The following is an 18,031-nucleotide window of genomic DNA, read 5'->3' as shown; positions in this document are numbered from 1 at the left end:
GACAAAAACCACCTCTGTTAAAAGATATGCCACAGGATGCCCAGCTGGGTGTGGCTCGGTGGATGAGAGCCGACCTAAGAACCAGGAGGTCATGGTTCGATTCCGGTCAGGGCGCACGCCAGGGTTGTGGGCTCGATCTCCAACAGGGCGTGTGCAGGAGGCAGATGATCAACGACTCTCTCTCTCATCATTGATGTTTCTATCTCTCTCTCCCTCTCCCCTCCTCTCTGAAATTAATAAAAATCTATTTAAATAAAATATATACCACAGGAAATGATGTCTATTCTTCAAAAAATTGTTCATTCATTCATTCATTCATTCATTCAGCTAACAATCTTGGGAGTGTTTGCTGGGTGCCAGGTACTCTTCTGGTGACCGAAGGTACAAAAATGAACAAGGCCAGGTCCTCTCTTGGAGCTCACAGTCCAGTGAGAAATCATCTGATGAACAGGTAAACATACTAACAAATAAAAAATTAATATAATTTCAGATAATGATCAGTGTAGTAGAAATAAAACAGGGTGATGGGCAGGCATGTGGGTGGAAAGAAAACTCCAAATAAAGGGGCTAAGGGAGGCTTCCCCAGAGAGTTGGCGCATGAATGAGAAGTGAACAAGCAGCAGCAGCCAGCCTTAGCTGGTAAAGCCAGGGAAATGACAGGAGCAGCGTGGCACGTTCCAGGAAGAAGTAGAGAACCAGTGAAGAAGAAATGCAGAGCATGCAGTGGCTTATGGGGCCAGCCAGGGCAGGGATTGGGAAGAGGCGTGGCACAACGTGATGGTGTCACTGGCGATCGGGTCAGACAGGAAGGCAAGGAACAGTTCACAGAGGCTGTGGTCGGCCATGATAATAAAGTAAGGACATTAACTGCAAAGGACATCCACTGGAGAAGTCCAAGGAGCAGGGTGATAGGATTTGGTTTTATGTTTTTTTTGAAAAAAATCGTTTGACAAAAATAAAACTGTTCCTATTTCATAAGGTAATGTTTTAAATGTAATACGTGATCATACAGACACCTACTCAGAAATTCTTTCAAAGTGGCCTTCAAGTTTTGATGGGACCATGAAGCCCATTGAGTATCTCATTAAAACCTCTCCTTAGAAAAAAATGTTGAATGCATAAAACTTTGCATAAAATGGCTGGATACTCTGAAACCCTTCAAAGCCTATGAATCCCAGGCTAAACCTTCCTATTCAATACGCAATAGCTAATTTTTCTTTCTTAGAATAATTAATAATGTGCAGTCAACATGTTTCACCTCTTGTAACACCAAAGAGAGTATTTCTCAACATTAAGGACACGGGAATTAACCAGTTTAGAATAAACAAATCCCCAAAGATCTTTCTTAGTACATCCCGCACCTGAAAATTCTTCCATTTTCTTCAAAATGGAAACTTCCAAACCAAGAGTGAAAAAACATGAAAGTGAATGTTAGACTAATCAGTCCAGTCACTCCATCTCAAACTTACACTCTTCCTTTAATGAGATTGCCAAAGCCAAGTACTAATCAAGAAGCTGCAGTCTAGCTGACCAAACAGCTGATTGTTACTTTCCACTTATAAGGGCCGCTGATCTGAATTATTTTTATAATCTGACTTTTTTTTTTCATTTGTCAGCGTTAATTTTCCGCAACGTATAATTAGACACTTTTCAAATGCAGCTTACCCATATGCAAAATAAGTAATCAGTTCAAAACCACATGGAGTAACAGAAACAAACAAGAAAAAAATACTAAAGGAAAAAAGGGTTGAGAAGGAAATATTAAATAATCTATAGGAGAGAGAGAGAGTGTGTGTGTGTGTGTGTGTGTCCACAGAGAACCAAGTTAATAAACTTTAGAAAGCAGTTCATCATTACTCTTTAAAAAGACCTCTAAATACTATCAAAGCAATTTGCACTTGATAATTATTATGTCACCTTAAATAAAACATCCGTTTTACTGAATAACTGAGAAACGTATCAGACTTTGCAATTGTGCAACAGAAATCACTTGTGTTCTCTTTTCCCTGATATAGCAAACGTGCTGACCGTTATTAGCTACCACGTGTACATAGTACTACTGGTCTCCCGTCAGTAACGTGCCATCACAGCAGATCACTAAAATGCTTCTTTTCTCTGAAAGATCTTTTCTGAAAAAGTTTTTGTAATTATACCTATAATGATTCTTCCTTATTCCTTAGATAGACTAGATAGATGATAGATAGATAGATAGATAGATAGATAGATAGATAGATAGATAGATAGATAGAGTTTTGTTCCTATAAATGTGTACAGAAGGGACTGGGTCATTTTCTCATGGCACCTTTCGGGGAAGTTTTACCAATCCCTGCTGAAATGACCATCAGCCCCCTTCCCTGATCATTTATTCTGAGAACCACTTCAGGTTTTGGAGCAAGTGCTTTCACACAGTATTCCACTTATACTATCAGCAATACAGCACCGTGCAGAATTCATCCTGCTGATATTCAGCCCATAGTATTAGCTGAGACCCAACTGTCCTTTGGAGCTCTGATCATAAAACTCACAGAGAAAAATGAAACATCCCAAAGGATTTCTAGAAAGGATCAAACTGTCCTAAATCTAAATTCAAAGGCAAGCTGTCCAGATTCCAATACTATAGCAGCTGTACTAATCTTCATGGCTAACACTGGATAACATGTTTATTCTAAAACTAATTATTCTGATTTTCTCTTTCTCTCTCTCTTTTTCTTTTTTCCTCTCTTCTTTCTTCCCTTCTTTCTTCTAAGAGCATTTATCCTATCATGTTCAAACTCAAAAGTGATGTACAGTGTTGCTCTATAAACTACCTAACTCAAATATTTTTAAGGTAATTTTAATGTGTCAAGAATTTAGTGTTTCCCATGATCAAAGTACAAAGAAACATCCCAATAATCCAATCACTAGGAAGATTACAGTTCATCAGATTACAGTTCATTATAATTATTCATTAACCACAGACCTATATAAAAAAAAATAAAGTTCTCCCATAGTGCCAACCAAGGTATTCCCAAATTCTGATATATCTAAACTGTGTATTAGGATATTTCTGACCTAAGCTTCTCATAATCTATACTATTCAAATACTTGACGCCAAAACTCTGGATTAATTTATAATTTTCCCCTCAGGAAATCTATATCTCTCCATAAAAAGCAATTTTTAAATACTAAGTTTGACCAGTTTATTGCTATGATTATTTCACATTACAAGACAGCATATGCAAAAGTCATTATATGTTGCAAAGGGTCATATAAAATATCATAGCTATTAAGTAAGCATATGGCCTTGCTTTTTGTGACAAATTATGTAAGGACATTAAATGAAACAGGAAGATAGCCACCCATTTCTGCATGTAGACTGAACCTTCATGCCTTTGAGTGACTATCCAATGTTAGGGCCTGGATCTAAAAGAGAAAGAATGAAATATTAATAATGTCCCACCTTGTGGGAGTGCGGCATTACTTGACACTACACAGAAGCCGACCTTTTTGTCCTTCAGGCTTGCCTACCAGGCCCCATCTTCTATCGCAAAAGCCAAATCATCTGATCCCAAACTAACTGTCAACTGCCTGTGATGGTGGGGAAGCCAGACATCAATCAATCAGGTTTTATCAGACGCTCTCTCCGCTTCTCTGTTGTGCTCATCTTATCATCTGACCCAGTTGTAGCCCTGACTTCAGAAGCTTAAGCAACTTGATGACAAAATATGCGCCTGTTTATCCAAGATGCACATTGTTAAAAAGTGGGGTGGTATTTTTAGCAGCTACCTAATATATTTGCAAATGAACTCTTGAATATTTCAGATCTGCACAAGCCCCGCGTGGGTCAGTCTTCCCTGCACCCTGAAGTCTGTTCTTGGCTGTGGGAGGCCCAATAAATTCAAAATATGCAAGAGGACTTAGGGACAAGTCAAAATGTCACTGGGAAAATGTGGTTATTTATGTCAATGTGGGCAGGAGGGTTATCAAAATGAGAATTTCAGGGTGTTACTTCAAGAAAAGAAAGAAGACCCAATTGATAAATGTGCACAATACAAATTCAGACAGTGTTATCCCAAAGAAGTAAAACTAACTCAGAAAATTAAAACCTTTTCATCAATTCAGATTGACTAGGGTCTTGAAGGGTGAAAAAAAAAATGTTTAAACCATCAATGCTGCTGGCAAATCCATTTTAGCTGGCCCCCTACTATAATGATACACAGAATATAAGCTTATACATTAAACTAGTTTGGCAAGAAGATGTTTATGACAAAGATTATGAATTTGAATTTTTTAATTGAAAGTAAATCTGTTACCTAATTTTTTTTAAAAAGTGAGAAGAGTAAAACACATACATATGTTTTGTGACTACTCTATATGAGCTTAATTTAGTCTTTTTTCTTCAGGGAACTATTTGTTAAATTTTTAGATTTTCCTTAAAATCAAAATAATAACTTTCATTATGTATAGAAGACTTCTATTAATAGGCAATATTATGAATATGTCATCCATGTCTCGTTGAAATCTTCACTTAACTATATTTTGAAAGGCTCCTACAAGCAGTATAAAATTTATCCACAATTTATTCACATAAATACATATCTTAATTATATAAGTATTTGCTATAAAATAATTACAGTGATATATTTTGACATGAGTGAAAACGCACCCCAAATAATAATTTGTACACAGTGATAAAGTACAAAAAGAGTTTGTACATCATTCCAAAACATTCCCACTGAACTCACTGGGTTTTATAAAAAAAAAAAAAAAAATGCCTCTGAACTTCTCAGCACACAAAATAAGCAAGAAGGCTTCTAATATACAGCATTTTACATTTTGGAATCACTAGACATGGGAATCACTAGACATGGGAAACTAAATAAACTTCTACTTATGATATACTCTTTTTTTCTTCTTTTTACACTATTGTAAGAAATGTTTAAAACTCCATCTAAAAATTGTGAATACTTAACATGCTAAAATGGCATAAATTGTTATCATTAAATTATAAATAGTAAGACCTTTTAATTGAATAATATTCAAAAATCACTTTTTCAAATTAGGTCATCTAAATGTTGTCAGCAAGAGAGAAATGGAAAATACTGAGAGTACTTATTATTTTATATTATTATTTATTTTATTATTTGTAAAACTATTTAATAATACATGATTTTTTTTTAGCTACTTTTTTCAATAAACAAGAAATTTGGCCCTCAGCTGAATTTGAAGATCTGTCAATTCACTATTTCTAATATAACCCTCAGTTTATTGCAGGCTTGCACTAATTTCAGAATATACCACAGTGAAGCAAATTCAAGTCTTTCTTAAAGAGTACACCATCTATAATATTCCCAAAGAAAAAAAAACAAGAAAATTTAAAGTTCCAGATAAATAGGCAATAAAGGACATATATTTATCTCTACCTCTAAATTTTGTAATTAATTCTTCACTCTATTCAAGTTTAAAGACTTCTGTAAACTTTGTAGTAAAAAAAGAAAAGAATTTTAGAGCTTATGACTGAAAAATCTATGTCAAGTAACTCACTTAAAAGAAATCTTCCATATGCGACATTATATAGATGTCATCTGGCTGAAAATTCTCTTTTATTGCTCACCAAAGTTTTTTAAATGTAGATTAGAGTAATTCATATCTTCAAACTAATTTACCAAAGGAAAAAAAAGCGACTGAAAAAGAACATTAAACATATCTCCAATAAATTCCCATTTAAATATTATTTTCAATGCATATTGAAATTTAAGCAACCATTTTAAAATAGCTTTTTAACAGCCTGCAGAAATGCTATTAAGATTATATATATTTGTGGTAGCCTATATGTAAGCTATTATATCAAATACATATTTGTGACAGTTGTTTATGATAAATTTGACATTAACAAAAGCCAAATCATGTATGCGAAAACATCAGACTAACACTATTCAACAACTTCTAGCAATTCAAAGGGGTGCATTTTCACAAATGCTCCGATACTTAGATAAAATGAAGGTTTATGCAATACTAAATATTATACTAGTGCCTCTAATAAGTATATTCCCTGTTTTACACCTGTGGGAATATTACCAGAATATTAAATAATAAATAGCATTGCCTTGCAGACTAAATAAAGACTTTATTTTCAGCTACTACTTGGACAATGCCTGGAATGAATAAGCAATTAATTATATGGTATTGGTTATAGCTACCGGGCACTCGACATTCGTTTTTAAAATCTCCAAAATCATGAGATACTTATATAGTTTCCCCATACACAAACACGGTTACGTTTATTTAATGCCCACAATCCCAAGAGTACTGCAGGCACTATTTCTAAACCCAGTTTCTACTCTGTAGCATAACTTTTGAAAAAGAGTAAGATGAATTCCCAATAATATGTTTTAGGGAAAAAAAGCTCGTTTTAAGTGATCGCTATATCTCAAGAATATCAACAAATTAGCATGTCTTTTGTTTCCCGGCTTCAGCAACTTATGATCTTTTCTTATCTTTGCAAATATTCTCCAAAGATAGCTATCCTTTCAGTGCATTGCTTTAGGATTTCACTTATTAGCAATGAATATTTGTTAATATGAAAATATTCCCATAAGAATGTGTTCCTTGGAACTGAATATTCATAGCAAATCTTTCTGGCCTCAGACATGGGATAATAGTCATCTCACACCCAACCTGAGGCACAACTAGTCCTCAAAAGTACTTTTTAAAAACAGTGGATATTATAATAACAGGCCAGGAAAGATGGGATGAAAGATAAAAAAAATGATAGCCTCTAACTTTAACATCTGAAATCTTGACCAAAACAAATTCCACCTTGTAATTATCATATATTCCTTTCTAGACGTACATGTCAAAAGTATAAATTACCAAGGCTTTAAAAAATTCTGACTAGACAATTCTTCTCTACCTTTTTGTCATCTCAAAAAGACAGTCTGACAATATGGTATGACACCCTCTCAGACAAGCCTCCCGGCATTAATATTTAAATCTTACCTATCCCTGGTGATTGGAATTCAGCCTCTATTCGCAAACAAAAAACTAAATCAATGTTCTTAGAGTTCAAACTAGATCCCTAAACAGTTTGCCACTCTCTATGCACAGATAAGATAAACTTTCTTTGACCCAAGAGATGAAGTTGCCATGACGATCAGAGAGTCCACTTTCTATATTGATATTTTGCTGATGTAACAACAAATAGAACCAGATCCTAGTGGCGATAATGGTGATTAATTAATACTAATATTGATCCCTACAAGCAAGAGACAAGGCTATTAACTTGAAGCCTGAAAAGTCAATTGTTACCTGTGGCAGAGATACTAGCAGCTGATTTGGAAGCATAATAAACAAATGTGCTATCTTTATGCTAATACCTTTAAAGAGATAGTTCTTTCTAAAAGGCAAAATATTGCCATGTCTGAGCTTATTAATTTAATTGCCTTTCAGCTTTTAAAAATATAACCTTAATGAGTGATACATACTTACCCCTTTATCTATGGTGGAAACACATTCCGTGGTGACTGAAGTCAGGAACTTTCGCTGAATGAATTTTACACAGTGGCAGGCACTGAATGAGGGCTTCAAAAACACCTGCAGTGTTCTTCTGACATGTCCTACCAGTCCTTCGGAATTAGGAAGGTAACAAAAACTGCAAGGGAACACGCCTTGCAGGATCGGGATCCCGAAGTTACCATATGCACTCATACTTTTTAGTGAACAAAGATTGCATTAAGAAAAGGATTCTTGAAAGGTATATTATATTCCCAAACAAACCTAATTTTAGATTCTTCTCACAGTTCAGCCAAACACCAAAGAAGTTCCTCTCAATAGTATCACTTTATTTAAAACGAGAATATATGCTGTTTTGAAGGAAAGTACATTTGGGGTGGTGCTTTTCCTAAAATGTAAAAATAAATTCACTAATTTAGAATTAGTAAGATTAGTTGATTCATTTAATACCTTTTTGTTTAGCAAAAGTGGCATGTTGAAAAGTGGGGAAGTGACTAAAAGGGAAATAGGTCCATTCTTGATTTGCCTTGGTTATGGGAAAGAGCAAAAAAACTGTGTTCGAAATCCATACATCCAGTCTCAAATATCCCATTTCAGCAAACATATTAGCTTCAGTCTTGTTCTCTCAAAATTTTTTCCACTGATAATAACTAATAGCAAAATGGTCTGCTTAGAGTTTCATTTTTTGTTTTTATCACTCAAAGGAAGACCCAATTAGTCCTTAAATGCCCTTAAACAGCAGAAATAACATGGATGAGAGGCCTTGAATAGCTCATGAACAGGAGAACTGAGTTACCTTAACTACAACACAAAGATAACTTAATTTATAGCACTATTCAGGCAAAACATAAATACAGATATAGGCTATACAGCTGATACAATCAATGAACACCTAAATTTATGCCCACAATTACCCAGAACAAATTGATATATGAATCTTTTCATTAACTTTTAAATATATAATAAATTTTAAATTAGCAGAATGTAAAACTCAGAAGCAAATTATCTAATTGCATTGTTTTCTTTTACAACTTAATAGCACCGACTTAAATAATGTTTGACAGGTCACGATCTATTTTCTATCTCTATATTTAAATATATCAGGAAATAAAGTTTTAATTTACAAAATCTTATTGGTAACCACGTGATATAAAAAATAAACACTAATCTCTTACGTGAAATTGAGATGCTCACTCTCTCTGTAATTGAATTGGTAAATTATATTATTCATAAGGTCTCTAACAACAATTTCTAGAAAAGTTTGAACTTCTTTGTCCATTTAAAAAATATTGTGATACCTGATATTAACCCTCGTAGTGTTTCTTACTCCATAATTTTACAAATGAACCATTTTGGAAAATTATCAGGGGTGGAAAATGTAAGAACTGCTCTTTAAATTCCAAGCCATATCACCAAGTTTTGGTCCTAAACTCTTTTACCCAACTAGGGATGAAAATGCTACTGCATTCATATTTTCATTGTTGGTTTCACTGAACTTTAAAAAAAAACTGACTACATGATTAATGATCGTTTAGAGGTACATATTCTTATATTCTCTTTAACTCCTAAAATCCAGGATTCGTACATTAGTGATCTTACAATTTGCCCATTTTTTAATCAACTAAATATTTATTCCTAGATTTTTTTCCAGAAAAAAAAACACTATCCACTAATATATTACACATCTGTAAATAAATTAATGAACTTGTTTACCTTAAACTGGGCACCAAGCTACCTATTTTATTGGAAAAAAACACACAATTTTATACAGAATGTATTTTCCTTTATTTCATGGCCAGGGTAAAACAGGTGTTCCAAAATGTTACTCAGCCAAAAATGTAGAAAATAAAATCCATATCAAGTGACATATCATAAACCAAAGAGAGAGGCTTATTTTTTAATGTTACATTTAATTATTCTTAAAATTCACATGAAATGAGTAATATGTTTCAGAGCAAAAACCTGTCAATATGTGGCAGGTGAAAGCAAGGCTTTCTGAGTAGAAGAGTGATGGGCAATGCATTTCACATGTGCATTGCATTCCCAAATCCCTTTTTAAGGATAATTGATAATATAGTAGATAATTAACCCCCAAACTGTAGATTGAACATCAATATAATACTAAAAACAAAACAAAACAAAACAACAAAAAAAACCCTACTCTAGGACAATGAAAAATAACCACAATCACTTGTTTGAAAAGCATAATTTTGAGGCTCAAAAGATGATCCAGTTAGAGATGTTTTCACATTGATAAATATTAAATAAATTGAATATGTGTCCTTCTCATTATAAAAACATAATCATGTTATAAATAAAATACTTAATATTACCTATTCCTTAAGAAAAATAGCATAAAACTTGAAAATGCCATTGTGCAAGTTAGGGATTCGCACGGCCTGAAATTATTAGATCATTTCAAGTAACAGAAAGGTAATTTATTCAGTAGGAACGGATTCCAACTTCTGCACTAACCCATCTACAGAACTGCTAACCAGATTATTCCGAACATGAAACATTTTACTTTCCAAGTGCACATTAAATTCCCAATATCTACTTCACTTTTCAAAAAAAAAAAAAAAAAAATCTGTCTCTTAATTCCCCCTTTCTTTTTCCTCTGCCACAAATTATCTGGCATATGATCTAGACTGAACATTTATGGTCTACATGTTTGGAAACATCAAGCAATTTAAAAGTTTTCGGGAAAACTGTACTTGAAGAAGAGTGTCTTTCCTGAATTTTACATGGGAATAAAATATCTGAGTTTCTCTCCTCCCTTTTCAACCTCCACATTCAATACTAGGTAGCACTTGCAAAAACAAACAAACAAAAATATTTATTTTCCCGCACCCATAGCCAATACACTCAAGTAGGACTGAAGTTGAGGGACATATAGGGCAGTGAACACATGACTAGAGACAACAGCTTGGGAAGGAAACAGTAACACTGCACACACAACACGTCTACTCATCATAAAGAGATGCGTTGGGAAAAAGGAAAAAAAAAATCATCATTTCTGTCATAAATTTTGCAGTGCAGCCCCAGAATGGAGAACAATCTGGGCAATTTATTGGCATATTGGCAGGAGGTGATAAGGCTAAAAACAACAACAGTGAGCAGCTGTGCGAGGAGATGGGCTGATAGCATGATATGGCTCCCACACCAAACACCTCCCGTCCTATCAGGGCTTTTTATCAAACCAGGATGACAATAATAGCTTCGCAGAGAAAGCTTCTGAGGGGAGGGCAGAAAATATGGTCTTGGAATAGGAGAAAAAAAAAATCTGAATTTTGGGACAAAACATGGGGGCAAAATACATAATTTATCACTGTATTATCAGGAAATCCAGGCAGTCTAATCAAGGAGCACTGAGTGACTATTTTTTGCCTTATCATCCAAAGTGGTGGAAACGGAGAAGGAATTATCAGGCTTCTGCAGATTGCTGGGCTGGAATTTTAATGGTAATAATCGGGTTTCTGATGGTATATCTTCCCCGCTTATCTTTCCCATTATCTCCTCTTATCTGGCCAGTCATCATAGCAAATTAATGGTGCTCTTTCAGCGTCGCCTTTTTATCGCTGCCCGGAGAGCACCCAAGGGGAAAGAATAAGCAAAATATTAAAATACTGCATAAATCACAATTTTAGATAGCAGGGAACTGTACGCAGTAAGAGGAAAAAAAGAAAAAAAAAACTGTGCCCAACAACCTTTTTGTCCTTTAAATTGACTGTCTTCAGAGTTTCTAGTCTAAGCTGACTTTTGCTTGTCATAGTTGCTCTAAATGGGGTATGTGTTATCAGCAGTGCCAAAGCTTTATTTTCAAAATCTGGACATTTCCAAGTTTAAAATGCGGTTTCGTTAGTTGCGTGAAATGCCATTGTTTCAAAAAGCATCTCTTAGGGGTATTTTTCAAACTTATATTTAACCCAGGATATCAAAAGCAGCAGTGTTATTTTTAATGATCATAAAAAAGCTGCTCTTCGTATAAACTACTAAATTTGGAGGGACAGACCTGTCATAGTTAACGACTTTGAGTATCAAGACAAACTTCTCCATCTGCAAAGCTGCCTCTTATACTTGGACAGGCAAAAGGAGACAAATGTCGATAGGTTGCACCAAAATGACTTTACAGCTGGTCTAACCACATTTAACTATTCCACCACCACCAGCCCCCCACAAAAAAAAAAAAAACAGCTATTAGACAGAACTGCTCTAATATAACAATTCAAAGACCTTCAATTTTTCATTTTCCTTAACAATGCAAGGGGGGGGGAAGGGTGCCCACATTTGCATATAGTATCACTGTGACCCCAAATTGAGTCCACTAAAAGTCCAAAGTGCATGTACATTAATAACACATTGTATGCATATAGCAGCAGGCAAGGATCACTGTGACCAAACATCTAACTATAACATTTGTTCACTTTCAAATAGGAGAACTTTCTGGCATTTTTTTGATAGTTAATAAATCACAGGTTTCAAATAAGCCACTAAAATGTTTTATGACCTATAACACAAGTGTAGCATCAGCAATTAGTTCCAACGCTTTAATCTTCAATTATATGAGGTGGACACAGAAGGATTAAAAAAAATTTTTTTAATGTAGCTAATTGAGAAGATAACAAAGTATTCCCAAGTAGAATCAGATGGTCTTGGTGCCATACAATCAATTAATATTAATTATTTATTAACAATCTAGACGACAGCCCCGAACTAAAAGGCGTCTGCATTTAATGTTTATAATCACAGCTTGTCACATGCACAGTTTTGTACTAGAAAAAAAAAAATGCAACGCTGAAACAGGGAGACAGGATCAACTGAGTAATAGAAAGTAAAAGGCAATTAGTTGAAACCATGAATAATCACTCTGAAAAAAAAAGTGAAAGTCTTCAAGAACAGTATCTCCGCTTGATGAAGACTGCTTGGTGCCAAAAAAAAAAAAAAAAGTTAAGTCCAGTCCTTGCTTTCATCCAAGTTGCAGAGAATAGGAACTGAAGTATAAAAGAAGAAAACCCACGAAATAAAAGCTAGAGCGTCACGTCTGAAAGGCAAGGATTCTACAGGGACATCAAGATCTATTCAGCTCTGAGCTGGAGCAACCTGCTTATCATGGGGACGCCACTTCTCCACTCTGGGAAAGTTGATGATCACGATTTATTTTCAAAGCACACCCAACAGAATGTTCACCTTTGGGGGGGTTGGGTAAATTTGGTTAATAACGGGGGCTAGTTATTAGTAGTTAAACCCTTATTAAAATGACACCATCACCAGTTTTCAACTAGTTGCCCTAACTTGAAACGAGGCGAAGAAATGGACACACCGCAAGGCTGGCAACCATTAAGCTCATCAGGCTGTTTTCTCCTTTTCGGCCAAAGCGTTGCAGACGTGGTCTCAGGGCAACCCACACCACCGGAGGGACTGTCCCCGGGACGAGGAAAGTTCACGGAGTTGAGCCCCGCGAGACGGGGCGTTTTTGGGCAGCGGCCCCGCGCCCCGCGGCGCCCTCCAAAAGTCACCCAGGCTCCCCAGGGGCTCGGGGGCTCCGCGTCCAGGTCGCTCGCGCGCGCACCCGCGGCCTTGAACTCGCAGCGGAGGTGCTGGGACGTGCCGGGCGCCCCTCCCAGCGAGGACTCGGCGAACGCCTCCGGGCCGGACGCACACCGAATCCCCCGCTCGGCCAGGCAGAGCGCGTCCCGGCGACCAACGCCAGACCGGCCCCGGGGGCTCCGGGCGCGACCTGCTCGTCGCGAGCCCAGCGCCCGACCGCGGGGCGGAGGCGCACGGCCGCCCGCCGCCGCAGAGGCGCGAACTTTTACACCTACTTTTTGTTTCGCTTCGGGTCCTGGCGGGGCTCTGGCACCGCCCCGGATCGGCAAGACCCGGCCACGGAGGTCCCCACCGCCTGGGGCCGTCGCCTGCCCGCGCCCCCGAGGTCTCCCACCAGCTTTCCGGGGGAACTAAGTTCTCCCCCGCGAGGCTGAAAGTGGTCCCCCGGAGGAGCGCCACGTCCATCGCAACGAGGACCACAACCCCCATCATCACCATCACCCCAGGGGGCGAGCGGGGCTGCCCCGGGGAGGCTCGGCGGGGACGCGGCGGGGACCGAGGGCGGAAATTTAAAACCAACACGGGAGCGCGAGGGCTGAGCCGAGGAGGCGTGGGATGTCCCCAGCAAGCCTTTCCCGGTCGGCGCTCGGGCTGTCTGTCTGTCTGTCTGTCTGTCACTGCCCGGGGGGTCCCTCCAGCCGCTCAGGCAAAGTTTGACAAATCCGGGGCACTTGGGGCGGATCGCCCCGGGGCCTCCCTCCCTTCCCCGCCCCGCGCGCCCCCCCCTCCCCAGAAATAATCCCACCAACTCCCGGCCCCGCGCGCAAACTTACGTTTGATCTGCCGGGGTTTGCTCTGCTTTCGCCGGGACATCTCGGCGGCGGCCGCCGCTGCTCCTGGGGCCCCCGCGGTGCCCGCGGTCCGGGCCGCCGCGCTCTCGGCTCCCGCCTCTCCCGCCGCGGCCGCTGGCCTGGCTCGGGGGGCCGCCGCCGGCCGGACTCCAGGTGCTCCAGGCGCGCGGGATCCGGGAGCTGGGCTCCTCCGGGAGCCGCGGATCCACGTTGGGAGACGAGCAGGCGAATGAGAAGACGGAGGGGGGCAGAGAGAGTGACAGTGGGGAGGGGAGGGTAGAGTGCGGGGGGTGGGGGGGGGGGTGATGGGGGGGGGGAGGAAGAGAACGGGAATTTGCAAACGAATGGACCGGGAGAGAGAAGAGGGAAAGGGGAACCCGGAAAGAAGGAAGAGAAGGAGGGAGGGAAAGGAGAGCGAGCGGAGGGGAGAGGGGGCGGAAGGCGCGGGAGGAGGAGGAGCGCGCTCGCTCTCCCCGCGCCCGGGCGTGCGGGGCAGATTCTCGAGCGCCGCCGCCGCCGCCGCTCCGGGCCGCGCAGCTCGCGCTCTGCCGCGGGAGGCGTCGAGGCGCGGGAGGGAGGGGCGCGCCGGGGTGGTGGGGAGGGGAGACTAGTCCATCAGCCAAAGGAGGATTGGCTGCAGCCAAAGCCAGTCCGGACGCAAACCAGGGCCCCGGCCTAGGTCGGGTGGGGTGCCCGGGAGCGCGGCGGGGGGTTGGGGGTGGAGAGGCATGGGGAGGACTTGGAAGGAGGCCACCTTCTGCTGTTGACACCGCGTCAGCTCTAGGCATCCGCCGGAGCACCCCTCCTGGCAACTTCTTCCAACAGCCCCCCGCGGATGGACCCCAACTCTCCTCGCTCTCTCACTCCAAGCTTAGGCGGTGGGGGCACAAAGAAATCTCAGTCTCCATAAACTTTGCGCTTCCAGTGATGCCGCCCACCCCCCCCCCCCTTCCCCTAGCCTCCGCCCCGCCCTCCCAGGTTCTTGGCAGGAAGGTTAGGCCACTGGCAAAATCCTCGGGCGAGAGCCAGCTGATCACAAATGCCAACTGTGTGTCTTGGGGCCAGTGAAGTCCTCTCATCTGCCCAGGCTCTCAGGAGACCGTTTCATTGCTCTCGGGGTTCCCTGGAGACCGCCCTGGACATGGACCATCCCCCCACTTGGCCCGCGCAGATGGGATGCTGCTGAGCGGTGTCCTTCAAAGTGCTGTGTCTCCCCTGGACCTTTCAAGTCCTATTGTAAAAATTCCAAATTTGGAGACAGGCAGATATTTTTCGCACACCACAGGGGAGGACCATTAGGCTAGGTGATTAGCCCTCGGTGGGAAATGAACCATCTCCTCATCAGATACTAACTTTTTGAGGAGGTCTGGGGCAGTTCTGATGTCCCCTCCCCAGCCAGCCAGCCCCATGACCTTTCATCCTTTTTAGTTCTTCTGCCACAGGGAAGCAGCCGACGACCAATAAAAGATTTGATCTTGCCATAATTTCCCAAGCAGGTAAGACCTAATAACTATTTCATGGTTCTTTGGCTTTTAAAGTTTTGTTTCATTCTTATTCAATTATTGTGTGTGTCGAAGGTTGGAAACGGCAGGCCAACAGAAGAACAAATGTGGAAGTGATTTGCATAGTTATTATTTTGGCCAAGTTAAGCTGCATGAGGCTAGCTTAGTTTCTCATAGTCTCATATACACTGAGTATTAAATAAATTCTCCCGGGTGAGCTGCAAGTAGCTTCTATCTGAGTGGCAGTTTCACTGGCTGCTTTATGTAATCAGTATTTACTAACAAACTCCACAGCAGTGAACCTATATCCACCCCCCCCCACCCCCACCCTCACCCCCCAGATACCGCTGACTTTCCCCCAGGTTGTGAGATCATCCATTCTTATCTGAAATGGTGCTCCCCTTTGTCTGGCTGACTAGGCTTGGTGGGAGCCCCACCAAACTCTAAAAGGGTCTGAGGGTCAGGAGAGAGCTTGGGCTGATTGAGCATAATGCAGGCGGCTCCCTGTGCAGGAGGCACTGCAATCAGTGTCATTTATAACCCCATCAGGACAACTTCTGGAAGGTATAGAGAGTTGCCCTACGAAAGGTATGGCTGAGAGAGAGACTCTTCACACAGAGCTGCAAGACCAGTTGTGGATGTTGTAACGTTACCATTAGTACTGTTACCATATGAGGTTGTGTGAATACGTGGTCCTTAGCAGTGGAAAAAGCACTATATTGACAAATTGACAAAGTCCCTCCCCCAAAGGACCAACAAATGAAAGCCCTCCGTACCAGGAAAAGCAGGGTGACTTGTGTCTGTGTTGTGGAGTGAGAGGAAGCCAGCAGAGAACTACAGATTTTTGCCTTCCTCATTTTCAGTTCATTACCATTAAATGGGTGTGCGCTTAGAATTGGGTGTGTTATATATTATGGCTTTCTGAAGATCTTTTCACAGAACTGGCTGACTTTTTATATCACCCAAAAGGAATGCCCATTGGAATTAAAATATCATAACAGTTAGTGTTTCTTTTGGCATTTGAAATGGTTAAATATGCAAAGCAAGGGAGAAACAAATAAATCTCAGCTAAATATTCACTTTAAAAGCTGAAAGGAGCAAAAGTCAGGAAATTCAAGGCAAGATGGATTAAATAACCAGACTCCACTATTAGAAATAAATATAGTTTATTTAATTTATAGATATACATGTTAATTATAGCTAGTATGAATGAATTAAACTAGGATACTATTATATTTTGTGCTTTCTCGTCATTTCTAATGAGAATGTTAATGTTATTTAAAGTTAAATTTTTCTTTTTCCTAGTTTAACTTACTAAGGTTATAAAATAAAAAGAAAGCAAAACCTATAAGCAATTATCTCTGTCCAGATGGGTAGAGCAGCCCAAACCACAGTTACATGACTATCAAACAATGATTATGAAAACCACAATTGAGAAAAGCATTAGGGAATGATATTGCGAAACCACAGCAACAAATGCGTCTGTGATACTGAAAACCACAATTCACAACCAATACTCTGTGTATCGCAAATGACTCTTTAACTATAAATGTGAAGATGTATAAGTAACAGCACAAAATAATTTCTCATTTACTTAAAAATGAATTATTCATTTTCTTGACTCACTGATTTCATTTCTACATAATAGTTCATTTGGAAAAGTTTCTGCTTTCAAAGACAAATCATTTAAAATCATATATATATATATATATATATATATATATATATATGTTACTTTAGAAGCATAAAATACACAACTTTTAATAAGATTTCCTCAAATACTAAAAGAGTTGATATGAAACCAATTGGAAATAAAGAAACATCTGTCTCAGTCTGGTTGTCTTCATAAAGTTCTTTGGGAGTTAAAAGGGATGTGAGTTGAAACTGTTTATGGGGGAAAAATGAGAATATAATTGTATATTCTTAACTAGAAAACAGACATCACAATAAAATGAGATGCCTGTACCAAAACTACTTTAATATGTAAATCAAATGTTTATTTACAAATGAATAAAACAATATTGTTTGCAAGTGTATAGGGCTGCCACGTTTAGAAAATTAAAATATAGGATGCCCAATTAAATTTGAATTTCAAATAAACAATAATAGGTTTTTTTTAAGCATAAGTATGTTTCATGCAATATTTGGTACATACTTTTCCTAAAAAATAATTATTGCTTATCTGAAATTCAGATTTTCCTGGGCATCCTGTATTTTATCTGGCAAACCTACAAATTTAGCATTTTAACATTTTCTCAAATTTATGATTGTGTATAATATTGTTTATTTTAAAAGAAGGCAGAGAAACCCTAAAGTGGTGCCTATAAACATAGATATTTTTAATTCTTGAACATATTATTTAGGGAAGGCACGTTAGAAGGAAAAAATTTCTATACAGAAATTCATTATTTGGAACAGTGTAGAATTGTGCTCTCATTGTAAATGGATTGCATTCATGTATGTCTTACTCTTGGATTTGTTCTTAAAATGTGGTGTGTTTTTTTCCCTCCAAGGAATCAACAAATTGATAGCACAACCTCCCAGGCCTCATCTTATTAGGCAGCAAGCTGCCTTCTTTATTATGGGAGTAAACAATATTCAAAAGCTTCAGAAAGACTTAATTTTTTGCCCTTGTATCCT

General features: G+C 39.4%; 1 protein-coding gene across 1 annotated transcript in view; it reads right to left on the bottom strand.

Annotated features, from left to right (window-relative positions):
* ZFPM2 (zinc finger protein, FOG family member 2) overlaps positions 1 to 14,107 on the bottom strand; it is a 436,841-nt gene extending 422,734 nt beyond the window's left edge. The window contains exon 1 of the mRNA XM_054708624.1: positions 13,872 to 14,107. Within this exon, the coding sequence (XP_054564599.1) occupies positions 13,872 to 13,911 (40 nt within the window). The 5' untranslated portion in view covers positions 13,912 to 14,107. The remainder of the gene's footprint in view (positions 1 to 13,871) is intronic.
* Between the last annotated feature and the right edge of the window lie 3,924 nt (positions 14,108 to 18,031).

This window comes from Eptesicus fuscus, chromosome 19 (genome assembly GCF_027574615.1).
Source record: "Eptesicus fuscus isolate TK198812 chromosome 19, DD_ASM_mEF_20220401, whole genome shotgun sequence".
Classification (NCBI taxonomy): domain Eukaryota; kingdom Metazoa; phylum Chordata; class Mammalia; order Chiroptera; family Vespertilionidae; genus Eptesicus; species Eptesicus fuscus.
The sequence above is the reverse complement of the archived record's forward strand: the minus strand, read 5'-3'. Positions and strand labels throughout refer to the sequence as shown.